Raw genomic sequence first — 26,880 nt, 5'->3', positions numbered from 1 at the left:
TCATACTGCTCGTGATTATCAAAAAGAAGAGTGTCTCTTTCCACTGAGGACTTCTCTACTGATCGCACTGTGCTCGGGCTGTGAGCTACGTTTTATGTCACGATTCAGTATACACATACTATATGGACATAAGTAGTTTCTGAAACAAACTTATTGTGCACTCTGATTTTTTTCTCTTCTATTTATAATCAAAAAGAGTATTTTGTGTTTCCCTGCTGGTCATGGCCTTTAAACTGATCCCACAATTCACTGACACCTCAGTGACAGCCTGCAGTATGAAAGTCAGAGAGGTATAGATAACTTTGCTCGTTGGTTTCAGGTGTTTACTTGGTGTGATTCAACTTACAGGATAGAGCAGCCAGGAAAATAAAAGCACCTTCTCCCCACACCCACACCCCCAGCAAATGCTGCATGTGCGACTATGTCCGAAGCGGACTGGTGTGAAGCGCATCTAGAGAGTAACGTGTTTTTGCCCAGCGCCGTTGTGCAGTGTTTGCACGATGGCACTCGGCCAAGGACCAAGAAAGGGGAGTGGGGCTGAAAATCCTGCCTATACTCCATGCTAAGCTACATCTAAAGGTCTCCCCAGAGACACTAGGGGGCCATTTTGGACAGACACAGAGAACTTCTGGAAGGCCAGCATGCGTGCAGTGATTTTCAGGATCCCGGGTCTGTTGTGATTTTGCTCATTGTGATTATGGACTGAGGTACCCATTTAGTCCTAATAAGACCAGAGATAACACATTGTGAGAGAGATGAAAAATGACATGTAACACTAACTGTGTGTGTTTTCCTCCAAGGGGCTTTTTTCGATTTCTGCTGCATAAGAGAAGCTCGGGGGAAAGTGAGAGTCAGGTAAGTTTGAGGAGGAGAAAGTACTGTGGCCAGAGAAAGCAGGGGAGATGCAGAATTAATATTTCCCTTTCTGTTTCTAGGAGGGCTCTTTCGGGAGAAGGCGGCCACTTTGACATAGGGATATGTATAGGCCTCTCAATGCCACACGCAAGGAAAATATGGCACACAAGCTACACGACAGGGAGTCTTCTGAGGAGGATATTTCTCCATCCCAGCAGAAGGCCCAAACTCGTAATCCTGAGCTCACTGAGGAGGCTGAATCTTTTCCCCAGGAGGGCCCTGCTCAGCATCCACAGACCCCTGAGGAGGTTGAATCTTTTTCACCCCAGGCAGAGGCCCAGACTCAGCATCCAGAGCCCACTGAAGAGGTAGAACCACCTCCACTTCAGCAGGAGGCTCCATCTCAGCCTTCAGAGGCCCCTGAGGAACTAGAAACTCCAAGTCCTCAAGAGGCCCTCACCCGGCCTTTGGAGACACTTAAGGAGCTTGTAGTTCGATCAGTAGCACATCATGGGGTAAATGAAGCTCAGCAGTCAAACTTGTACAATTTCACTATTAAACCTATGGATCTGGCACTTACCATAACTCCACAGGTCACTAAATAGGTTGATCCTTCTCCAGTCCAGCAGGGACCCTATCTCAGCCTCCAGAGAGCCATGAGGAGGTGAACCTTCTCTACTCCATCAAGACGCCCCAACTCAGGCTCCAGGTCTCCCTACTGAGTATGTACATGAAATTCCAGTGAGTGAAGAGGTAGCATCTCTACCTGGCGTTCAGCGTCACGCTCATTCCAACTTGCCCAGTGTTACACTTCAACCTCTGGATTTGGAACTTAACCATCACTCCAGAGCCCACTACGGAAGCTGAATTTCCTACAGCTCAGCAGGAGGCCCTGACTCCACCTCTTGAGCATCCTGAGGGGACAGAATCTTCTCCAACCCAACAAGAGACCTCAGCTAAGCCTCCAGAGCCTCCTGGAGAGGTTGAGCCTTCAAGGGAGCAGGAGCAACCAGCTCAGCGTTCTGAGCCTTCTGGGGAAGTTGAACCTTCTCCAACCCAGCAGGAGCCCACAGCTCAGCCCCCAGGGCCTCTTGTGGAAGCTGAGCCTTCTGCAAGTGAACAGGATCAACCGACTCAGCCTTCTGAGCCTACAGAGCCTCCTGAGGAGGTGAAAACAGCAACCCAGCAGGACATTCCAGCACAGCTTTCAGAGTCTTTTGGAGAACCTGAAACCTCTGCAACCAAGGAGGAAGCCTCAGCTCAGTATCCAGAGACCCCTAATGAGGCAGAATCTTCTGCAACCCAGCAGGAGATCCCAGCTCTGTCTCCAGCGGAGATAGAAACTTCTGCAGCCCTGCAGGAGCAACCAGCTCAGCCTCCAGAGCCTTCTTCTGGGGAGGTGGAACCTTCTCTGACTCAACAGGAACAGCCAGCTCAACCTCCAGAGCATCATGAAATGACAGGTTCACCTCCAAGTCACCCTCATGCTCAACATTCAGACTTATCCAGTGTCACTGTCAAACATGCAGATGTGGAGCTTACCATAACGAAAGAGCCCACTCCAGAGGTGGGACCTTCTCCAAATCAGCACAAACCTTCAGCTCAGCCCTCAGTGCCCCTTACTAATGCAGAATTTTCTACAATGCAACATGAGGCCCCCACACTGCCTTCACAGCCACCTGAGGAGGTTGAACTTTTGCCAGTTCAGCAGGAGGCTCCAGCTGAACTCTAGAAGACAGTACACATAATAGACCTTCAGTACAAGCGGAGACCCCAGCTCAGTATCCAGAGCATCGTGGAGAAGAAGTTGTACCTGCCACAAGCTAGCAGTAGACTCCAGATCAGCTTTCACAGGCTCCTGACGTACCTTCTCCACCTCAGCAGGAAGCCACAGCTCAGCATCCAGAGTCTCATGGTGAGGTGGAATCCTCTCCAACTCAGTCTCCAGAGCTCTCTAATGTGACTGTGGTTTTCTCTCCAGAGCATCCTGTGACAACAGTTTCTCCTCTAGGTCAGGATCAAGCTCAGCTTCTGCAGTGGCCCGATGTCACTGTTAAACCTGTGGATCTTGCACTTACCGTAACTCCAGCGTTCACTAATGAGGTTGAAACTTCTCCACCCCAACAAGAAACCTCGGCTCAGTCTACAGTGTCCCCTGAGCAGTTGGAACCTTTGTCAGTCCAGCAAGAATTTTCAGATCAGCATCCAACCCCCTCTGAGAATGTTGAACCTTCTCCAGTTCAGCAGGAAGCCCCAACTCAACCTGAAGAGCTTCCTGAGGAAACTGACCCTTCTGCAATCCAGCAGGAGAGCTCAGCTCAGCATCCAAAGCCCACTGAGTGGGTTGGACCTTCTCCAGTCCAGCATCAGCACCCAACTCAGCCTCTAGGGGCCTCTACAGATGGTGCAGCTCAACGTTTAGTACATAATGAAGTGACATTCTCACCTCTAGGTCCAGGTGAAGTTGAACACCCAGTGTTGCTTAATATCAGAGTTAAACCCGTGGTACCTGTGGTTGTCTTAACTCTAGAGCCCAGTAAGAGGTTGAACATCCTACAGTGCAGCAGGAGGACCCTACTCAGACTCCAGATCCCCCTGGAGGGATAGAGCTTTCTTTAATCCAGGACGAGGCCCCAGCTTAGTCTCCGGTTCCCCAGGGGAGCTCAGCTATATGTCCGTAGCCCCCTAGGGAGGTGGTACCTTCTCCCACAGAGCAGGAGCTTCAGGATCATTCATCAGAACTCTCTGCAAAGGTGGAACCATTTCCAGTCCCTCAAGGGACCCTTCCTCACCTTCTACAGCCCCCTGTGAACATGGAATCTTCTCCAGTCCAACAGGCGTTCCCACGCCTACCTCTGGAACCCCTTAAAGAGACAGAACCTTCTCCAGCTGAGCAGGAGACCCCATCTCAGCCTCCAGCACCACCTAAGGAGGTTGTAGCACAAACTCCAGTGCATTATGAGATGGCAGTTCCAACACTAGGACAGGATCAAGCTCAGCATTTAAACTTGCCCAGAGTCACAGTTAATCCTTTGAACCAGGGTCTTCCCACAACTCCAGAACCTACAATGGAGGCTGAATATTCTGCAGCCCTGCAGCAGACTGCAGTTCCTCCAACATAGCCCGAGGTGACATTTCCAAATGCAGAGCAAGTTCAGGCTCAGCATCCAACCTTGACAGAGGTCACAGTTCAACCTTTGGACCTTGAACTGACCATAAGGCCACAACCCACTAAGGAGGATGAACCTTCTCCAACCATGCAGGATAACTTAACACAGCCTCCAGAACCACCTAAGGAGGTTTTTGTAGCTCAGCTTCCAGTATATCAGAACCCAGTAGTTCCAACACCAGATCAGGATCACACTGAGCGTCCAGCATCACCCAGTGTCACAGTTCAACCTTTAGACCAGGGGCTTACCACAACTCCAGAACCTACTATGGAGGCTGAACATTCCACACCCCTGCAGGAGACTGTAGTTCCTCCAACATACCACGAGGTGACACTTCCAAATCCAGAGCAAGTTCAGGCTCAGCATCCAACCTTAACTGAGGTCACAGTTCAACCTTTGGACCTGGAACTTATGTTAACTCTGGAATCCACTTTGGAGGTTGATCCTTCTCCAACCATGCAGCAGACCCAAGCTCAGCCTCCAGAGCTCATTAGGAAGTTGTAGCTCAGTCTCCGCTGTACTCCAAAGTGACAGTTCCAGCCCCCGATCAGGATCATGCTGAGCATCCAGTATCACCCAGTATCACAGTTAAACCTTTGGACCTGGAACTTACCACAACTCCAGAACCTACTACAGAGTCTGAACATTCTGCAGCCCAGCAGCAGACTACAGCTCCCCCTCCAAAACACCCTGAGATGACACTTGCACAGCCAAACCTGACTCAACTCACAAATCAACCTATGGATGTGGAAATTAACATTACTGCAGGATCCAATATGGAGACTGTACCTTCTCCAATCATGCAGCACATCCCAACTCAGTCTCCAGAGGCACCTCAGTACATTGTACGTAAATCTCCATTCCAGCAGGAGGTGACAGTTCCAAATCCAAGTAAGGATCAAGGTCAGCATTCAACATCATCCAGCATCAGAGTTCATGATGTGGACCTAGAGCAAACCACCACTCCAGAATCCACTATGGAGGCTGGACATTGTACATCCCTCCAGCAGACTACAGCTTCCCCTCCAAAACACCCTGAGGTGACACTTGCACAACCAAACCTGACTCAAGTCACAGTTCTACCTGTGGGCCTGGGAGTTAGCATATCTCAGCAACCAAGGGCATCTGAGACGGTTCTTTTTCCTTCGACTCAGTATTCAGTATCCACAGGCCTTCCTGGTGTAAAATATACCCCAGAAAAGAAGCAGCCGGAACAGAATGCCACCACAAACTTCAGCATATGTGAGCTCTGTACCTGCACAAATGAGACGCTGTCGTGTGTTGGTCTCAGCCCAAGGCAGAAGCTCCACGGAGTGCCTGAGCCAGAGCCTAACGCCTACAATGGCACCTTCACCATCATGTAAGATTCGCCTCTCCTCATTTGTTCTCTGCATCCTGCCTGACATGGCAGCCTTTCTTCAGGTCTTCCTGGGTCCTCCTTTTCTCCCCAATCCACATTGACTGACTTTCTGTTTTCACCTTTTGTTTGTCAATGATTCCTTATCTTCCTTCTCCTTCTTACCATTTTTCCCTCTCCTCCAGTCTTTTACTTGTAATTGCCCTTATTTTTTCCTTCTCCATTTTTTACCCCATTATTTAATTCCTTAACATCTACTCTTCTCCCATCTTTATTCCATCGTCTTTACAGCAACATGTCCCTATCCCCATCTCATTGGTGGTAATACAACAAAGTAGTTAAGAGTAGAAATTCCGGAGCCAGACTAACTGGGTTTGAACCCAGGTCTGTCATTTATTAGCTTTATGACTCAATTTCCTCATCTGTAAAATGGGGATTATGGTAGTCATCATCTCATAGGATGACTCCTATGACTCCTCAATCTCCCAATGACTCCAATCTCATTGGGAGATTTAGATGAGTTAATATAGGTAAAGCTTTTCTATCAGTGCCTAGCATATATTTTAGTGTTAGCTATTATTATTATTCCATCCCTCAGTTATATCTAGAACTCATCTTTGTCCCCTGGCTTTCTATATGTAGCACCCATTTTGTGCCCAACCCAGGGCTAAGTACTTTGGGAGGCACAGAAGTATATGGCATTGTCTCCAGAAATGACCATGACAAGTTGGAAGAAAGGGGATGTGCCTTAAAAGGGAGGTAATATATAATTAAGTATGAAGAGAAATACAGATAGGTGGTGTAGTTCACCACAACCTGTAATCACAGGGGTGTGGAGGTCACCGAAGGCTGCGTGGAAAAGCTCAACGTTTAGCTGGGACTTAAAGATTGGCTGTGATTTGCCAGAAAAATAATAGGCAGTACAGTCTAGGCAAAGGTGTGACTGCAGGGATGATCAGAATTTAATAGATTAGTCTGGCTGAAAATAATTGGGTTAGGTAACAATAAAAGATAGGATTATGAAAAACCTTGGCTATCGGCAATCCAGGTTTGAAAGTTCCACTGTAAGATATGGGGAGCCACTGCAAGTTTTCAAGCAAGAGAGACAAATGATGAAAACAAGAGGCTTATTTTAAACACGAAGATGGGTAAGACAGGATTCCTTATAGCAACTCATGATCTCATAGGTAAAATAAGCATATAAGCTCAAACCATAATGACAGAGTGCTGTGGAGGCACCATGAAGTAATAAAACTACATTTCTTTTAAAACAGTCATTTCCTCCTTCTATCCATTCCCCAGCTATTTGTTGGTTTTATAAATATTTGAGTTTGCTTTATGTCCACGCGTTGGCTTTAAATATGAAAGATGATGCACATAAGCAGGATCTAGTCCATACTTTGAAGGAGTTTATACTCAGAGGAAGTGGGTTGCAAAAAGAGCTATATTTAAAGAAAGAAATGAATATGGGCAATGAGAGCTACAAGTTGGTACTGGAGCACAAAAGAAGGAAAAAAGACTTCAAATTGGATCAGGGAAGACGTTACTAGAGCAATGCTGTTTAAATGGGACCTCGAAGGGCCATTGGGTTTCAATGACAGACATCTTGGGAAGAATAAGGTTGGGAAAGGAAAGTGGGAGAAAGGCAAAACACAGGAAAAATACTCTGAGTACCTGTAGAGTACAAGTGGGAAGAGTAGGAGATTAGAGCCAGATCATCTAGGGCTTTGGAGGCCAAGCCAAGGATAACATGCCAAGCTAGCATGTTACCACAGCAGTGCTTTAGGACAAGCTTTAGCCTGCAACAGAACCAACCACTTGGAGGGCTTGTGAAAACACAAGCTCCACCCCAACAGTTACTGATTCAAGAGGTCCAGAGTAGGGCTGAGTATTTGTATCTTCATTAATTCACAAGTGATGCTGGTATTTCAGAACCACTTCCAGAGAGTTAATCTGGGGATCGCGTGGAGGATGGCTTAGAAAGGGAGAGGGTAGAGATGGAAACACCAGTCAGAAGACAGTTATACCCATCCAGGTCAAATGAGAGACTAAGCTAGAATCAATGGAAATAAGATAGTCAGCTATAGTCAAGAGTAGGTATTTTCAAATAAAAGTCAAAATGATAGAAAGTGTAATCCTGAATTAACGTTACATATTAATGATAGGAATAACTTCCTTTCAAGTTGTGTGAAAGGTTATCTTTTATTTCTTCTGGTAATGAATTGGCGTAGAAAAACAGAACTATACTGGGAAGTGCGTAAATATAAGAATATTCCTTTTAATAGAAGAAATTATAATATATAGAGATAAAAACTTTGGGTTCATAATCTAGAATTTGATTAGACAACGAAAGGTGGAATCTAATCAATGCTTCTTCTCTCAGGAAAGATTACCTCCAAAATCTATCAGGATCTATAGTTGTATATTTAATTTATGAAGATCCTGAATGTGAGACTTTTAAGAAAGATGAAGGCAGGGTGAGGAACTCTGAAAGGTTCAAATAGTAATTCCTAAGGTTTGGAGTTTAGACCAAAGCTTCTTATTTATTATTATCATTCTAACCTCTACTAGTTATTCCTACTAATTAGGTATCTAATAGCAAATTGAAGCAATATATTCCTTTTAATTTTCCTAGAGATTTTTCCTGCAATAAAATACCATCTGTCGAAAAAATTACATTAGAACCACTACCTTTTTTGCAGTTTATGTAAGTTACAAATATAACTTCATTATATTTGGAATTTTTATAAAGCTTAATTTTTTATAAAATTAATTTGTTACTCATTTTGAAATATGATTAAAATTACCAGTAAAATTTTGTAGCAAATCCTTTTTGTCTCTAGCAAAGATTAGTGTGAGAATTATTACACAGATCAGAGTGAATCATTATAGAGCAGTGGTTCTCACCCAAGGTGATTTTGCACGCAGGTGACATTTGGTAGTGTCTGGAGACATTTTTGCTTGTCAGATCTGTATATGCTACTGACATCTAGTGGACAGAGGCCAGAGATGATAGTAAACATCCAAGAGTGTGCAGGAGAGCCTCCCACGGCAAAGAATTATCCAGCCAAAAATGTCTATAGTGCTGCCTTTCTAGAGAAATAAAGATCACTTAACACAAGTATTTAATGAGCATTTAGTATTTTGTATCTAATGCACCACATATATAATCATGAAAGTATAAATCATAATATCTTCCACAGTGAGATTTCTTTAGTGCATGGAGGGAGTGGTGATGTTATGTTTCATCATATATAAATTAGAATGATTGCCAAAGGATAAATATTCTGAAAGTATATATATTTTTCTTTTTATTTTGCTTGTGTTTTTTTTGTAGAAATCTTGGTTGCAATTTACTCACAGAACTGAGCTTTGGAACGTTTCAGGCCTGGCATGGAATGAAATTTTTCCACAAGTAGTAAGTGAAATAGAAGATGAATACATGTGAAAAACTGTGTATAAAAACATCTTGCAGTTATTGGTTAGCTGGGTGTAAGCCCAGTATGAATTCTGGAAAGGATGTCTTGAGAGCCATTTATTTTATTTGTTTTCAAATGAGGAAGCTTAGGTACAAAGAGGCCAAGAGACTTGTTTAACTCATATATGAAACCCTCTGCTTTCCATAGTACTGAACTTTGGCTCGGGCAATAAAAGGCACCAAGCAAAAACACTCAAAGTCGCATTGTCAGGGAATCCCATTGATGCCTCTCCAATATGTGAATGGCCCATGAAGTTCCACTTTTGAATTTAACTTTGATTCCTGCTCATGTGCAAAGTTCCTAACTACTTAAAATGTATGCAACACAGAGCTGCAAAGAACTAAGTTTAGCACCGAATTCTTCAGGGAGCAAAAGGTGTGGGTGCTTCCCCAACCATTATTAGCTCTTTTAAATGGCAAAGCAGAAAGAATTCCTGAACACACACCACAGGGCATTCCCCAGTCACCCAGAACATTATTTTTCAGAAAGCATATATCTCTGAAGTGTAATATTTGTGGCCAGTAGGAACTTTTGAGATATGGAAAAAGACGTTGTTTGTGTTCAGCTGTAGTGTGAAAAATATAAAGAAAATACATTGCTGTAGCCTAATACAATATACGTTCTTTGCTGACTACTCTTCAATAAGAAGTGTGGGTTTTACACCCCTTCAGCTCAAAAATTCTGTGATTTCTCATGACACAAGGAAATGATAGTGGGTACGTTCAATGGACCGAAGGCGATTTTAGACTCAAGGTAAAAAGAGCTCTTCTACACCTGGCTTTGGAAAAGATTCTCTTACCTGTCTTGTGGGTCAGAAATCCAGTTTCACACAGTTCACACATTTTGGGTTAATGAAGGTGTTGAGGCTGTGTCTGGAACTGGATTAGCAATTCCTGCAGATGCCTATCTTTAGTGGCCTCCTTTCTTTCCCTTGTTACTTTGCTGATGCCTACCTTGGGGAGAGAGCACCAAGGGTCAGTTGTTCTTTTGCCAGTACATCGGAGAGCAGGCTGATGAGGTCCCTTCACCAGGAGGTTTTAGTAGCGTCAATACAAGGTCTTAAACTCACCACCTTTCCTAAACATCCTATAACACAAAGAGTTCCTTATAAGAATCAGAGTTTCACTATAGTTATGTAGGCAACACCGGAAAATATATTGTGGAAATAAATAAACAAACAACCAAACAAATAAATAAATAAATCACAGTTTAAAGATTAAGAATTCATTCAAAAACATTCACTGAGTACCATGCCCACTGTGTGTCAGCACTGTACTACGTGCTGGAGATACAAAGGCACATAGGGCAGGAACGTTGTCCCCAAGAAGCTTTCATACTGGAAGGAGAAAGATGAAAGTTGATGGGAAAACATAGATGAGAGCCATTCTAGCATCTGTGCAGCAGGGTAACAAGGTGATGGGGCGGGGGATGAAGTAGAAAATGGGTGGTAGGTTAGAAAAGATTTGTAATGGAAGAGGCACCAACTTGTTCCTTTTGAATTTGTTTTCCTCTTTAATGACTGAAAAAGTTAGTGAAAGATAATCAGAACTATCTGGAGTTGGAAATAAATTAGTACTGTACTCCTAAAACTCATTCACAGTTACTTTCAAAAGATTGTCACAGTATAGTAAGTCTTTGTTTTGGGCTAAGTCTTTCTAATAGACAAAGCTAATTTGATTCAGGAAACATTTGCCATGGTGAGATAAAAAGTTTATTGCATCTCTTTCCAAAGGCAAGCCACCAAGGGAAGATGCCACCCTCGAGTTAAGTCATTTTACTACCTATAATGACATATTACTGGGGTGTTTATAAGTTGCCTGCATTAAATAAGTTTGGAAAAGGGCCTCAGCTGAGGTGGATTTATCATGAATTCAATGAAGCTTAGGCTTCAGGGCTCCTCACTTGCATAGGTCCCTTCCAAAGTCTTGAGAGGGGTCTTAGCGATTTTTGTATTCACAACTTTGCATGTTTTTATTAGATAGGATTTCCCAAAGTAGATGAGGTTGAGGCCCCACAAAACCTTGATTCATCACCGGGTTGCAGGTAATTATAAGTCAGTAGGTTTCTTGAATGAAGCCTCTGTGTTATTGACAAACATCAGGTGAAGTAGTTAGCAGTGTGGTAGTCTATTTTAAATCTGAAATCTACCTCAAAGATGAACCAAGAGTTTATTAATTAGTAAAGTACCACTTTTTGACTGGTGGTAGTAATCATATCTCTCTCAGATAAAATCAGGAATGAAATATATTATGGAAAAGCAGCAGTGGTTGATAATCCTAAATGTTAAGTATACTTTTTCTTTCTGAATTTATAGTGTTTCTCCTTCATTCACCTATGCAGGTCCAGACTGATGGCTTATTTTTAAAAATTCTTTTAGTCACTTCATTGGTTCTAACAATACAAGCTCCATGATTTTAGAAACTGAAGGACTCTGCAGTGTATAAAGGCTATATAACTTAACCAGACAGAGTGCATTCACATGCTGTCTTATCTGTGGTACACCAATATTGAACCAAGAACAAGAGAGAATAAGAGGAAAATCAAAGCCTTATCCCTATTAAATTATTTACCCCATTTTTGAGAATATCAGTGAGGGAGGGGGGGCCACACTATGAAGGCAAATTGAGCTGCGGTCACAGAGCCGCACTAATGCTCCCCCAGTCAACCAGCACTGGTTTCCTTTAGATAGCTATGTACACACAAAAGCTGACACACTTCAGGGTGCTGTCATGACTTTTTGCTATGTACTAGAATCCTGGCAGCTTCTCAGATTTAGAAAGGCATAAACGCTAAAAAAAAAAATAACTTGGGTCTGCCCTTTGCCATGATTTAGAGTGGCTGTTTTATTTGTAATAGTTCAAAATTTTGAGACTGTCACACCTAGCAACTACTATACTTTTCTTCTCCCAACTGTGTCTTATTCTTCCCACCTGTAATATTTTCTCCCATTCTGTATGTTTTTTTCACTTTCTTGATAGTGTCCTTTGAAGCACAAACTTTTTAATTTTTATAAAATCCAATTCATCTATTTTTCCTTTGGTTGTTTGTGCTTCGGGTATTATATCTACGAAACTGTTGTCTACTGCAAGGACTACTCCTATGTTTTCTTCTAAGAGTTTTATAGCCTTTGCTCTTATATTTGGAAATTTGATCCATTTGGAGTTAATTTTCATATATGGTGTGAAGTGTAGGAGTGCAGCTTCATTATTTTGTGTGTGGATGTACAGTTGTCCCAGCGTCATTTGAAAAGACTCTTCTTACCACATTGAATTGTTTGGGCACGCTTGTTGAAAATCAATAGACCATAAATATGAGGGTTCATTTCTATACTGTCATTTCTGTTCCATTGATATACATGTCTTGTCTTATTCCAGTACCACACTGTGACTGCAGTAGCTTTGAACTGAGTTTTGAAACCAGGATGTGTGAGTCCTCCCACTTTGTTCTTTACCAACATTGTTTTGGTTATTCTGTTTCCTTGAATTGCCATATGAATTTTAGAATTAGCTTGGCAGTTTCTGGAAAGAGGTCAGCTGGGATTTTGAAAGGATTTACAATGTAACCATGGGTTGATTTGGGAAGTAGTGACATTTTAATATGACTATCTTCCAGTCCATGAATCCAGCATGTCTTTTTATTTATTTAGATCTTCTTCAATTTCTTTCAACAGTTTTGTACTTTTCAGTGTGAATCTTGCACTTACTTGGTTAAATTTTTCCCTAAGTATTTTATTTGTTTTGATGCTGTTACACATGGAATTGTTTTCTTAATTTCACTTTTGGATTACTCATTGCTCGTGTGTAGAAATAATTTTTTTTTTCTTTTGTGGTATGCTGCCTCTCACTGTTGTGGCCTCACCCGATGCGGAGCACAGGCTCCGGACGCACAGGCTCAGCGGCCATGGCTCACGGGCCCAGCGGCCCCCCGCGGCATGTGGGATCCTCCCATACCAGGCCACGAACCTGTGTCCCCTGCATCGGCAGGTGGACTCTCAACCACTGCGCCACCAGGGAAGCCCTAGAAATAATATTGATCTTATATCCTGAAACCTTGCTGAATTCATTTATTAATGCTAACAGTTATTTTCCTACATTCCCAGGAATATGTCTTGTGGTCTTCCAGTTTCCCAGGAATACATTGGCACATTTCAGTCTCTGTGGACATCTCATTCCTCAGCTTTTCTTTTTAAGCTTTTTGGTTGGGCTGTTTTTTGCCCCAATCTGTTATCCATTGTCTCATGCAACCGCCATGTTAAAATATTTGCTTCAAAATGTTTTCCGAAATGCCACCTGAGGAACGGCTTTTCTCACTAGACTGCTCGTGGTCGGGTCAAAGACAAGCCTTTCACGTGAGGTCTTCCAGGGGACCACCAGACATGTAAAACAATGACAGTTCTTTGGGAATGAGTCTTTTTGAAGGACCTCCCAGACCATGCTGCTCCTTCTGGTACCAGGGATGTAGGCTGTTTTTCAAGGCTACCACTGGCATGGAGAGCAAAGGTCAAGGACAAGTTCAAGCAACACAGCTCTGATAGTTCTTACAGAAATTAATTTGTTTTCCTTGAATAAATTGCCCCCCAGTGTGTTGCGAGCCTGTTGGTTAAATATCCAGAGTTCAGAAGAAGTTGATTCTGACCATTTTTGCCAGTTTTGTTGTTGTTGTTATTGTTATTGTTGCTTCTATGGAGGGATGAATTTTTAGATGTCCTTCCTCCATCATTTTATTACTGCTTTTCCTGCAATGTTTTTTAAAATCTCTAAAGTCTCAATGACCATAGGCTAATTAAATATTTATTATGGGAGATGATTAAGGAAAAAATAAATAAAAGGAAAAATAAATAAATAAATAAAAAGAGAAAATATAATTCTCATAGAGGCTTTCCCAGATGGGTAGATGAAGTTTGAAAAGGTATTTCTATATTTAGTGCTCTCCAAATTAAGGTTAAAGTGAAAGATATTTTATAAAACCCCCCCTTTTATTTTCATTCATGTTAAACACAGGCTTTAGAGTCAGAACTGAGTTCAAATTCCAGCTCTGCTTCTTACTAGCTTGATGACTTAGGACAAGCTATGTAACTTCTCTGTGCCTCTGTTTCCTCATTTGTACAATGGGGTAATATATCTATCACATAAGGTTACTGTGAGGATTAAATGTTAAATGCTGATCACAGATCCCTGGCAACCCAAAAGATATTAGTTTTGATGATTATTTTTATAATATTCTGCAAAAGTACACTAATAATTCTTGAGTAGAGTTAACCTAAAGTCAGATATTCTTTTCTTTCTTCCTGTTTCTTTTGGGGTTTTTTTTTTCCCCTTACTTGTTTTACAGAGCAAAGGAAAAAAAAAAAGAGAGAAAGAACTAAGAAGAAAATCTACTCCAGCATTTTGGAATAAAATTTTGTTCCCCAAAATTAATTTGTTTATTTTATTGATACATAAACAAAATGTTATTTATTTATTCAGCAAACATTTATTAAATACCTAGTAAATATATAGCCACTATGTCAGGCACAGGAATAATAATGACAGTAAAGTGTGGTCCCTGCTCTGAAGTTGCTGACAATCTTGGAGACTGACAAGTAAACCGTTGATTACATACACAGTAACAAAGGCTATGATACTAGAATACACATGGGAATATGTGATGGGAGTATGGCTTTCACAAGTTCCTCTTGGATTTATCGCTTCTTCTTTGGCTCCAGAACCAAGGAATTAGACCTATTTTTGTCTTTAATTGGGTAGTTTAAATCATGAAATTTTCAAAAAATTTGTAGAGATGAAAGAAATCACCTTAAATTATGGAGGACACTAGAAATAGTAGTTTTTTACAGAGCAAGGGCTTCCTAACAGTATAGTCACTTCGAGGGTTTTGAACCTGAAAAGTTCTTTGGCATATTTTTTCTATGCTAGCCACTTTTTTTCTATTTTTTTGTTTCTCTTCTCCACTTTATCATCTAGAGACCTGCCTAGTTCCCAATGAAAGGGTGTTTTACAAATTCTAATGGTGATTTATAGGTAAAGAGAGAAAATGGGTTTTTTTTGACCTTCAAGTTCCATACCAAAAAAAATGAATATAAGCTTTCATGGAAGTAATTGAAAATGCAGATAATTTTAATTCCATTCCATTTTTCAGAATTCTCAATCGTAATCCTTTGACAACAGGTGAAGATTCTTATCTTTTTAAATTGCCAGCATTAAAATATTTGTAAGTATTGCAACACTTTCATGGCTCATGAGATAATTTCTGCTCCTTCTTTCTTTCGTCAAAGATTGAGTACTTTGGGTAAAAAGTCATAATTTAGATTTTAACTGGGTTATTGAAAATAAGAGTTATTGGCAAAGAAAAGGATTAAGAAAGAATATACGGGTAAGACAGCCAGCAGAGAATGAGAACAGTGTTGAAGAACACATATAGTTATGGAAGATGTAGATGCATGTAGGAATATTATTTATCCCAGAAAGCAAAAAGGAATAAGGGGTACATTATTTTTTTTAAAAAGAGTGATCAAAGAGGTAGATGCAATTGAAAATGAGAAGCTAGGATAATAAAAAATGATTGTGCTGTTCAGCACCAAGGTCATTCATTTGATGATGCAAATTTAAATTTCTTCAATAAGAGCTCTTTGGAATTATCATCTATGGCAAGTCAGAAGCCAGAATTGAAGTAATCACATGTTAAGTATCTTTTTAAGTGTAGAATTTTTGTCTTTGGGTTTTATATCATGCATGTTTGGGCTTCTCCTTCAGAGACATGGGAACAACACAAGTGTCACAGCAATTGAAAGCATCGTCATGATGACCCTTGAATTGGAAAAACTGTAAGTTGATTTTTCTTACATTTATTTTCACTCATTTGTTTTTTTTAGGTTTGTTTTATTATTTTCTTAAGTCAGGTTTACTTATGTATAATTTTCATTTCACAAAATTCACTGTTTTTAAATATACAGTGTGATGTGTTTTGAGAAACGTATAGTTAGTTCTGTAGCCACCACCACATTTGAGGTAAAGAACATTTTTGCACTCCCAAAAGACCCCTCATGTCCCTTTGTAGTCAATCCATCCTCCTCCCACTACCAGCCCCTGGCAACAACCAGTCTGATTTTTGTCCATGTAATGTTGCCTTTTCCGGAATGTCTTATAACTGAAATCATGTGGAATGTAGCCTTTTGTTTTTGGCTTCTTTCACTTAGTCTCTTTGGAGATTCATCTGTTTTGTTGCACCTGTCAATATTTCATTCCTTTTTATTGCTGAGCAGTATTCTAGTTGTGTGGATATACAGTTTGTTTACGCATTCAGTGATTGATGAACATTTGAGTTTTTTCTAGTTTTTTGGCAGTTTTGAACAAAGCCTCTGAAAACACTCACACGTGTGTGTGAACATATGTTTTGTGCGAGCATATGTTTTCATTTCTTTGGGGTAAAATACCTAAGGGTGGGATTGCTTCATCATATGCTAAGCGCATATTTAACTTTTTAAGAAACTGCTAAACTGTTTTCTAAAGTGCCTGTGCCTTTTTGGTTTCCCACTAGCAGTTTATGCGAGTTTCAGTTGCTCCACATCATCACCTGATCCTTATATTTGTTTTTTAAAAAAATTTAGCCTTTCTCGTAGGTGTGTAGTTGCATCTCGTGGTTTTTGCCACATTTTGCATTTCTGTAATAGCTGATGATGTTGAGTGTCTATTGATGTGCAAATATCTTTTTAAAGAAGTGTCTGTTCAAATCCATTTTTAAATTGGATATTTATATTGAGTTTTAAGAGTGCTTTATATAAAAAGCAATGGAAAAAGTCCTTTCTCTCAGATATGTGTTTAGTAAATATCCTCTCCCAGATTGTGACTTATCTTCATTGTATTACAGTGTCTCTGAAGACTAGAAGTTTTAAATTTTTGATGATCTCTAATTTAGCAATTTTTCTTTTTTTTCATATTTATTTAATTTATTTATTTGGCTGTTCTGAGTCTTAGTTGCGGCAGATGGGCTCCTTAGTTGCGGCTCATGGGCTTCTTAGTTGTGGCATGCGAACTCTTAGTTGCGGCATGCATGTGGGAACTAGTTCCCTGACCAGGGATCGAACCCGGGTCCCTGCATTGGGAACTCAGAGTCTTAACCACCAGGGAAGTCCCTTAGCAATTTTTCTTAGATGGTTTGTGCTTTTCTGTGTCTTATCTAAGAAATCTTTGTCTGAGACCCCATTGTCTAACCCAAAATCACAACGATTTTCTCCTATGTTTTCTTCCAGAAGTTGTATAGTTCCATTTAGGTCTATGATTCATTTTGAATTAATTTTCATATATGTTGTGAGGGAAGGGTCAAGTTTCATTTCTTTGCAGTTTAAAAACTATTTCTGTAGGACCCTATTGTGACAGTTTATTACACAACTTACTGCACCTTAAACTGTGCCATCCCCCCTCCAATATGGCAAGCTAATAAAAACTTCCTGTTATGCCAAGGCTAGGTGAGGGGATTGCATGAGATTAGTATGCAGAAAGGGCCCTGCATTTAGCACTCTATTCCAACCATCTTAGGTCAGCTGACAAATGAGTGTCTTCACCACGCCATCACACATTATTCACTGCTCTAGCCTCATCTTCCTCAGCCTCCCATTGCGATCCCTCTCTTGTCAGCTAGATGCCTTCCTCTGTGGATATTAAAAATTATTTCTCTATGTAACTACAATACTGTTAACACACAGTATTGAAGAAATTAAATTCCTACACAATATTACCTTATAAAGAGTTGCTATTCAAATTTCCCCAGTTGTCTCTCTCATATAATATCATTTCTTTTAACAGCTTTTTGAGGTATAATTGACATAGAATAATCTGTGTTCACACACACACATATATAAACACCATGAAGACATCACCAAAATCAAAATGTCCATCTCCTCAGAAAGTTTCTTAACGTCTCTTTGTAATTCTTCCTTCCCATTGTTCCTGCCCTTCCCAATCACCATGCAGCCCTTGCTCTGCTTTCTGTTTGCATTTTCTAGAATTGTATGTAGATGGAATCATACAGTGTATACTTTCTTCTAACTGGTTTCTAACTCAGCATGATTATTTTAATTTTCATCCATATTGTTGTATATATCAGTAATTCATTTCTGTTTATTGCTGAATAGTATTACATTATATTGATGAACCACAATTTATCTATTCACCATTGATGAACATTGAGTTGTTTCAGTCTTTGTCTATTACACATAAAGTTGCTATGAATATTTGTGTACAAGTGTTTGTATGGATGTATACTTCCATTTCTCTTGGGTAAATACCTGCAAGTAGAATGGCTGGATCATTGGTTAGTGTATGTTTAAGTTTTTTAAAAATACCTATTTTCCATAGTGGTTTGATCATTTTACATCTCTACCAGCAGTGTATGAGAATTGCATTTTCTTCACGTTGCGGCCAACGCTTGCTATGCTCAGTATTTTTAATCTCAGATAGTTTAATAGGTGTGTAGTTGTATCTCACTGTAGCATCCCTAATGATTAATCATGTCAAACGTCTTTTCATATGCTTATATTCCATCTGTATATCTTTTTATCTTTTATATATATTTTTCTGGAGTTTCGAGAGTTCTTTATATATTCTGGAAATTAGTCCTTTATTGAATATGTAAGTTGCAAAGTATTTTCTCCCATTCTGTGACTCATCTTTCCGTTCTCTCGGGAGTGTCTTTTGCAGGGCAGAAATTCTTAATTTTGATAGTGTCTAATTTATCTATTCTTTTCTTTCATGGATTATGCTTTTGGTGTTGTATCTAAGAAATTTTGCCTAACTCAAGGTCATAAAATTTTTCACCTGTTTTGTTCTAGAAATTTTATACTTTTATGTTTTACATTTAGATCTTTGAACCAATTTGAGTTCATTTCTGTATATGGTTTGGATGGAAGTTCTTTTTTTTGTTTGGTTTTTGCACCTGTGTATTCAATAGTTCCAGCATCATTTGGTGAAAAGACTATCATCTCTCCACTTAAATGCCTTTGAACCTGAAAGTCAGTTGTCCACATCTCTCTACTTCTGAACATTCTATTCTCTTCCTTTGATCCTTTTGTCTGTCTTTACCCTACTATCACAATGTCTTGAAAGTGTTACTTCATAAGCCTTGAAATCAGTTACTGTTAGTTCTTCAACTTTGTTCTTTTTCAACGTTGTTTTAGTTATTCTAAATTTTATTTCCACATGAATTTTAGAATTAGGTTGTCAATTTCTATAGAAAAGCCTACTGGTATTTTGATCTATAAATCAGTTTGGGGAGAAATGATGTCTTAACAATATTGAATCTTCTGATCCATGAATACATTTTATCTCTTCATTTATTTAGGTCTTCGTTAATTTCCCCCAGCAATATTTTACAGTTTTCACTGTGCAAGTCTTCTACATGTTTTGTCAGATTTATTCTAAGTATTTTATATGTTTGATTCTATTATAAGTAGTATTTTAAAACTTTGATCTCTGATTGTTTGTTGAGATAAATTAATCTTTTTGTATGTTCATCTTGTACCCTGCAAACTTGAGAAACTCATTGATGAGTTCCAGTAGCAATTTTGTAGATTCTATCAGGTTTTCTCTATCATCATGTTATCTGCAAATAAAGATAGTTCTACTTCTTCCTTTCCTTTCTGAATATCTCTTTTCTTTTTGTTGCCCTATTGCACTGGCTAGAACCTTCAGTGCAATGTCAAATAGAAGTAATGAGAGCAGACATCTTTGCCTTTGTCCTGATACTGGCGAGCAAGTTCTTTGTCCTTCACCATTAAATATGATGTTAAGTTTTTTGTAGAAGTCATTTATCAAATTGAGGAAGTCTCCTTCCATTCCTCGTCTGCTGAGGGCTGTTTTTTTTCCTTTAATCAGGAATGGATGTTAGAGTTTTTCATTCTTTTCCTGCATCTATTGCAGTGATTATGTGATTTTTCCCTTCTTTTCTTTTCTTAATTTGTTTCTTTATTTTTGGGCTGTATTGGGCCTCCATTCCTGCATGCAGGCTTTCTCTAGTTGTGGTGAGCAGGGACTACTCTTCATTGCAGTATGCCGGCTTCTCATTGCGGTGGCTTCTCTTGTTGCAGAGAATGGGCTCTAGGTGCACGGGCTTCACTAGTTGTGGCACATGGGCTCAGTAGTTGTGACTCACGGGCTCTAGAGCTCAGGCTCAGTAGTTCTGGTGCATGGGCTTAGTTGCTCCGTGGCATGTGGGATCTTCACTGACCAGGGGTCAAACTCATGTCCCCTGCAGTGGCAGGTGGATTCTTAACCACTGCCCCACCAGAGATGTCCTGATTTTTCTTTTTTAATGTAGTAAGTTGGTAAATTGATTTTCAAATATTAAACCAACCTTTCATTCTTGAGATAAACCCCACTTGGTCATGATGTATCATCTTTTTATATATTATTGGATTTGATATGCTAAAATTTTGTTAAGATTTTTTGCCTCTGTGTTCATGAGAGATAGTGGTCTATAGTTTTCTTGTAATGTCATTGTCTAATCTTGATACGGTGAAAGTTGGCCTTATAAATAAGTTGGGAAGTATTCCCTTCTCTTCAACTTTCTGGTAGAGTTTGTGTAGACTTGGCATTATTTTATTCCTTAAATGTTTGGTAGAATTTATCAGCTAAGCCACCTGGACTTGAAGCTTTCTTTGTTGGAAGGTTTTAAACTGCACACCCAATTTCTTTAATATCTGTATTCTTGAATAAACTTTGGTAGTGCATGCGTTTCAAGGAATTTGTCCATTTCATCTTGAATTTATTAGTATAAAGTATTCTATATATTCTCTTATTATCCTTTTAATATCTATAGTATTTTTGTTTTCCATTTTATTTATTTCTACTTTGATCTTTATTGTGTTCTTTCTTCTCTTACTCTGTGATTAATTTGCTCTCATTTTCCCAGTTTAAGGTGGAAGTTGAGGAAACTGAGTACCGCATTAGCAATAACCCACATGTTGACATATTATGTTTTCAGTTTCAGTGAGTTCAAAATAGTTTCTGATTTCCCTTTTGATTTCTTCTTTGACCACAAAGTTACTCAGAAGAGTGTTGTTTAGTTTCCAAATATTTGGAACTTTTTCAGATTTGTTAATTTCTAATTTAATTCCATTGTGGTCAGAGACATATATTGAATGACTAAAATCCTTTCAAAAAATTTTTTAAGTATTTTTTTTAATTAATTTTTTCTGCGTTGGGTCTTTATTGCTTTGCCTGGGCTTTCTCCAGTTGCGGCAAGCAGGGGCTCCTCTTCGTTACAGTGCATTGGCTTCTCATTGGATGACTTCTCTTGTTGCAGAGCACAGGCTCTAGGTGCGTGGCCTTCAGTAGTCGTGGCACACAGGCTCTAGAGTGCAGGCTCAGTAGTTGTGCCGTACGGGCGTAGTTGCTCAGCGACATGTGGGATCTTCTCGGACAGGGATCGAACCCATATCCCCTGCATTGGCAGGCAGGTTGTTAACCACTGAACCACCAGGGAAGTCCCAATTGCAGTATTCTTAATCTTTTGTGTAGATCCATATTCCAATCTGGTGTCATTTTCCTTTTGCTTAAAAATACTTCTTTTAACATTTCTTATAGTGAAATTCTACTTGTAAAGAATTCTTGCAGCGTTTGTATGTCTGAGACAGTCTTTATTTTGCTTTTGTTTTGATACATCTGGGTATAGAATTCTAGCTTGATAGAATTCAGTTCACTACTTTAAAGATGTTATTCCACTGAGTTCTCATTTACATTGTTTCCAACAAAAATTCTGCTGTCATTGTTATCTTTGTTCCTCTCTATGTAGTGTGAAGGTTTTTTCTCTGGCTGCTGTTAAATTTTTCTCTTAATTCCTGGTTCTGGGCAATTTGATTATATTTTGTGCCTTGGTGTAGTTTTGTCCATGTTTCTTATGCTTAAAGTTCATTGATTTTCTTGACTTTGTGGCTTTATACTGTTTACCAATTTGGAAAAGTTTTGGCTATTATTTCTTCAAATTTTTGTATTTCTCCTCTCCTTCATGGACTCTAAGTTCACATGTATTAGGCCACTTGAAGTTGTTGCACAGCTCACTGATGCTCTATTAAGTTTTGTTGTTGTTTTGTTTTGTTACTCTTTTTGTTTCATTTTGGATAGTTTCTATTACTATACCTTAATGTTCACTGACCCTTTCTTCTGCAGTGTCTAATCTGCAATTAACCTCATTCAATGTCTTTTTAATTTAGCCATTGTTTTTAACCTCTAGAAGCTCAATTTGGGACTGTTTTCCGTTTTCCGTGCCTGTTCTTAACATTTTCAGTGTTTTGTCTGGGTTTTTGAACATATGAAATACAGTTATAATAACTTTTCTTCATGTATAAAAACTTTTAAAATGTTCTTTTCTGCGAATTCTAACATCTGTATAGATTATGGGTTAGTTTTGATTGATTGCCTTTTCTCCTCACTATGGGTCATATTTTCCTACTTCTTTGCATGCTTGGCAGTTTTTCATATGATCCCCGATACTGTGTGTTTTTGTTTCTTGTGTACTATATATATTTAAATTCTTGTAAAATGCTTGGGCTTTGTTTTGGGTGGAATGAAGTTACTCAAAACAATTTTATTCTTTTAGGTGTAGCTTTTAAGATTCATTGGGTAGGAGTCCAAGTACCCTTTAGTCTGGAGCTCATTATTTGCAACTACTGAGACAAGTCTTTTCTGAATATCATGAGGTTTTCCAGTTTGACTTGTAGGAACAGGTACTATTCCTACAACCCTATGTGATATCCAGATATTCTTATTATTAATCCTTTCATGTGGTTCTTTTCCTGGTATCAAGTAATTCCTCACACAGATGTACTGACAAATACTTTGTTGAATTCTCAAGAGATCCCTCTGCATATCTCCAGAGTTCTTTGTCTGTGCACTTCTTTTCTCTCTGGTAGTCTGCTTTGTGAACTCTAGTTACCTTGGTTTTCCCAGACTGTCAGCTCCATTTCGTCAGTCAGGGAGTCCACCAGTCTCTGCCTGGACTTCTCTTCCCTGTACCATGACCTGGAAACTCTCTCAGAGAAGTAAGTTAGGGCAATTATAGGGATCACTTCATTTATTTCCTATCTTCTGGGGATCTCTGAACTTTATTGCCTGAGGTCCAGTTTCTTGAAAACTGTTGTTTCATATGTTCTGTCTGATGATTTCATTGTTTCAGGTGGGAGGTTAAATTGGTCCTTGTTACTTCATCTTGGCCAGAGCCAATAACATTCAGTCTGTTTTATTTTGATACAGGGTCCAATTAAAGATTAGGCATTGCATGTCATATCTTTGTTTCCTTTAATCTAGAATATTTCCCTATTTTTTTTTTTGGTCTTTTATGACATTGGTATTTTTGAAGACTCTAAGCCAGTTAGCTTGTAAATTGCCTGACAATCTGGATTTGTCTATTTCTTCATTAGACTCAAAGTAAATATTTTGGGGAAGAATACTATGTAGGTGATGTATTCTTCCTACTTCATCAGTTCAGGTGGCCCAGTGCTAAGTTTGATCACTTGATTAAGGTGGTATCTTCCATATCTCTCCATTGTAAAATTATTTTTCCCCTTGGTAATTGATAAATCATATGTGGGGTGATACTTTGGGATCAGTAAAGATCCTACTTTCAAACAACTCTTCGCCCAGCTGTGCATCAGTGATAATCCTTGTCTTAATCGATTATTACATTGATAGATGCAAAATGACACTTTCCTAATTCTATCATTCCTTTTGCATTTATTAGTTGACATTATTATATAAAGAAGAGCTCCCCCACTTTTCATTTGAGTATCATTATGAACTTATGTGCTTTTTTATAAGTTAACTATGTTATACCTTATTATAATGATAATGTTATTCTTTGGAATGTTCCTTTTGTCCAGATTTGGCCAAAGTGACCTCTGTTATTGTTTAACCCCACGATGCTTTTCTATTACTAGAATAATTTCTACTATATTACTACTCACAAATAGGAACTGAGAAAGGGACTCCAGAAGGTGCAGTCTTATTCAGACTCTTCTTAGAAGTGTGCCTTCTTCCTGTGTCCTCTCGACCCAAAGTGAGGCTTTCGGGTTGGAAGGAGATACTTCGGATTTAAACTACAGATCAGTGTCACCCAATTCTAATCCCTATTCCCTTTTTTCTAGGCATACCATATCTACTGCCATCTTAATCCTTCTGTTGGGCACATCTCTCCTCCTCTGTATTTATTTACAACAGTCAAGAGCAGCAATTGGCCAACCGACCCCTATCCAGTTCTGCAGTCCATACGCCCCAAGAACTCCTTTTTGCACTGGTCTGTGGTGGCCTTGGCCTACCTCTTCTACCTACTCAAGTAACTCTTTTACCACGAATTTAATTACCTGTGTTTCCATTTATAGGATCTTACCTAGCCGTATGGCCTGCTGCCTCTGCCAATTTAAAAATATTATTGAGGTTGTCTGTAAGACAGTCAAGCTGCATTGTGACAGCGAATGCCTGACAGACATCACACGTTGTGGTGAGTCTCAATTGCAGAATAATAAATTTTTAATTTAATATTTTAATTTTTAATCAGTGATGATAAATTTTAATATTAATGATGTAATTGCATTATTTTAATTCATTCATTCAGAGTTCCAGCTCCCTAAGTTTCTAAGAACGTACCCCCTGGCTAAAAATCAGATTCTTGGTTACATTATTAAGCTAATAATAGCTCAGTTACGTTGTTAGCTTAATAACGTAAGGGATCCGCATAGTTAAAGGAACAAGAGAAAGGAATCCAGGGGGGAAGGGAATTAACATTAATGGCCACATATCCTATGCTGTGCTCTGTGCAGATGAGAACTTATTGATATAGTGCATCACAGTTTGTAAACTGATTTTATATACATTAGGTCTCAAGTACCCTTTGTCTTATCGGACAGGTGTAAATATATTTTTGTTTATTTTGTTTGTTTCTGCAATTTTATAAAGAGTACAAGTGATGCTGTTTTATGTCTCCTTTGGAGCCTGAGAGTTTCTGGTTCCATAACCAGAAGCTGCTACGTAGCACTTCTAATGGAATGGAGAGCTAGTTTATTCTTAGATTGTCAAGATCTGAACTTGCTCTGAATCTCAAGCTTTTCTATCTACAAAACACTCAGGGGCTTTCAACTATTTTTCTATATATTAGATTTACTGGCAGTAACTTTTTAAAAAGCGCGGGCGCCCGTTCGCTGGTGCAGTCCGCTTGCGTCCCGAGCAGCGCTCGCGCAGTGATGTTAGGATGCTGCAGTTGGTACCTTTTGCGGTTCCCATCGGGGGTGACAAAACCTTGCTGGTGTGGGAGCTGAGCTCTGGATCCACGGCCGAGGCCTTGCAAGTGAGAGGAACCGGAGCAGAGGGAGGGGTGGAGGAAGCCGCCCCGTGCCCCAGTAACTGGGCTCCCCGGGGTACTGCTTCAGTACCTCTTCTGCCTGTGGTTTCCGCTGAGAGAAATCTTAGTTCTAGAGACGACCTGAGCGGTCAACTCGCCCCCATAGATTTTTGAGGCATAGTTCCCAACAGAAGGCATTGCCTCCTAATTAATGCTTCTCGAAGCTTAGGATTTCAGAGGGAAACTTGTTCATGAAATGAGAAGTGTTTGGAGTAGGAGGCTCACCACAGTTACCTGTGGCGAAGGGCTGGGGGAATATAAGGGAATGGGCGGTTTGGTTTCCTGGGCCTGAAATTTACTGCACTTTCTTAGTGTGAGACCGCCCTACAGCATTCTCTGTTCACAGTCTTCTCCCGGTTTGGCCTTCTGTATTCTGTCTGAGTCTTCCCAAATGCAGCAGTGGGTGGTCCTGGGTTCTATGCCATCATCAAGTTTTATTCAGCAAGGGATGCCCACAGAGCCCAAAAGGCATGTGACCAGAAGCAGCTTTTTCACACATCTCCAGTGAAGGTGGGTCCAAATGTGGAATTCCTCACTCTACTGGGATGATGTGCTGAATTTAAAACTAATAGGCCATCGGGAATTCCCTGGTGGTCCAGTGGTTAGGACTCTGCACTTTCACTGCTGAGGGCGCGGGTTCAATCCCTGGTCTTGGAACTAAGATCCCAGGGCGGGAAAAAAAAAAAGGCCAGCGTTTCTACAGCAATGTGGTGTACAGAGTGCTCTCAGATGCACTGCTCCATTGATCCCCCAGTTTCCTAGTTGTTTCTTTCTTTTTTTTAGATGTAGAAACTCGAACTCAGGATGGTTAAGTGACTTAGTTAAGGTTCATGACAGTAAATGTGGAAACTAGGCCAAACCCAAACTTAACCGATGTTAAACCCCATGTCATTTTATGCTGCCCCTTAATTTAAGAAATCTTCACAAGAGTCTTCCTTATATTTACTTTTATGTTGATTTTAAGTGTGTGAGGTTGACAATTTTTTAAAATTAATTAATTTATTTCTGGCTACATTGGGTCTTGTTGCTGCGTGCCGGCTTTATTTGTGGCGAGCGGGGGTTGCTCTTCATTGCGGTGTGTGGGCTTCTCATCGCGATGGCTTCTCTTGTTGCGGAGCACGGTTTCTAGGCACGCAGGCTTCAGTAGTTTTCGCTCACAGGCTCTAGAGCACAGGCTCAGTAGATGTGGCACACGGGCTTAGTTGCTCTGCGGCATGTGGGATCTTCCAGGACCAGGGATCGAACCCGTGTCCCCGGAACTGGCAGGCGGACTCTTAACAACTGTGCCACCAGGGAAGTCCCGAGCTTGACAAACTTTGGTCAGATGTAACATAAAGGAGGCTTCATCATCTTCATCACTCTCAAACTGCCTATTCAGAACTCGCTTCAGATTCCAGAAAATGGTTAAAATATTCTTTAATGCATTGTAGAAACCTTATTCCATATCAACATGCCATCCAATTTTTCTTCCCCAGAATTAACATTTCATTATGTGCCTCCATTCAGCCACCATTCCTTTTTCAAGGACCTTTCCAATTCCTCTGAATAAGTGAGTGAGGCTTAGATTTCCCAGACCTCTCCCTTTATAATTGTGTGTCTTCTCTGATTGGCTTCTTGCTCTAGCTACTTCCTACTGACC

General features: G+C 40.0%; 1 protein-coding gene and 1 pseudogene across 1 annotated transcript; both read left to right on the top strand.

Annotated features, from left to right (window-relative positions):
- The first annotated feature begins 662 nt into the window (after positions 1-662).
- LOC113616610 (leucine-rich repeat-containing protein 37A3-like) lies at positions 663-24,382 on the top strand. The gene is given in 13 exon segments (XM_027100026.1): positions 663-855; positions 936-1,448; positions 1,516-1,686; positions 1,688-2,584; positions 2,710-3,398; positions 3,545-4,520; positions 4,523-5,385; positions 8,018-8,089; positions 8,720-8,800; positions 14,997-15,068; positions 15,611-15,630; positions 15,633-15,681; positions 24,226-24,382. Coding segments are annotated over 12 exon segments (4,482 nt in total). The 5' UTR covers positions 663-855; positions 936-1,013.
- A 709-nt stretch (positions 24,383-25,091) lies between these two features.
- On the top strand, positions 25,092-25,790 carry LOC113616609 (RAD52 motif-containing protein 1-like; annotated as a pseudogene).
- Positions 25,791-26,880: the final 1,090 nt, after the last annotated feature.

The sequence above is a fragment of the Aethalodelphis obliquidens genome, unplaced genomic scaffold (genome assembly GCF_003676395.1).
Source record: "Aethalodelphis obliquidens isolate GAN/ISIS:26980383/991018 unplaced genomic scaffold, ASM367639v1 scaffold241, whole genome shotgun sequence".
In the NCBI taxonomy this organism is placed as follows: Eukaryota; Metazoa; Chordata; class Mammalia; order Artiodactyla; family Delphinidae; genus Aethalodelphis; species Aethalodelphis obliquidens.
The sequence above is the reverse complement of the archived record's forward strand: the minus strand, read 5'-3'. Positions and strand labels throughout refer to the sequence as shown.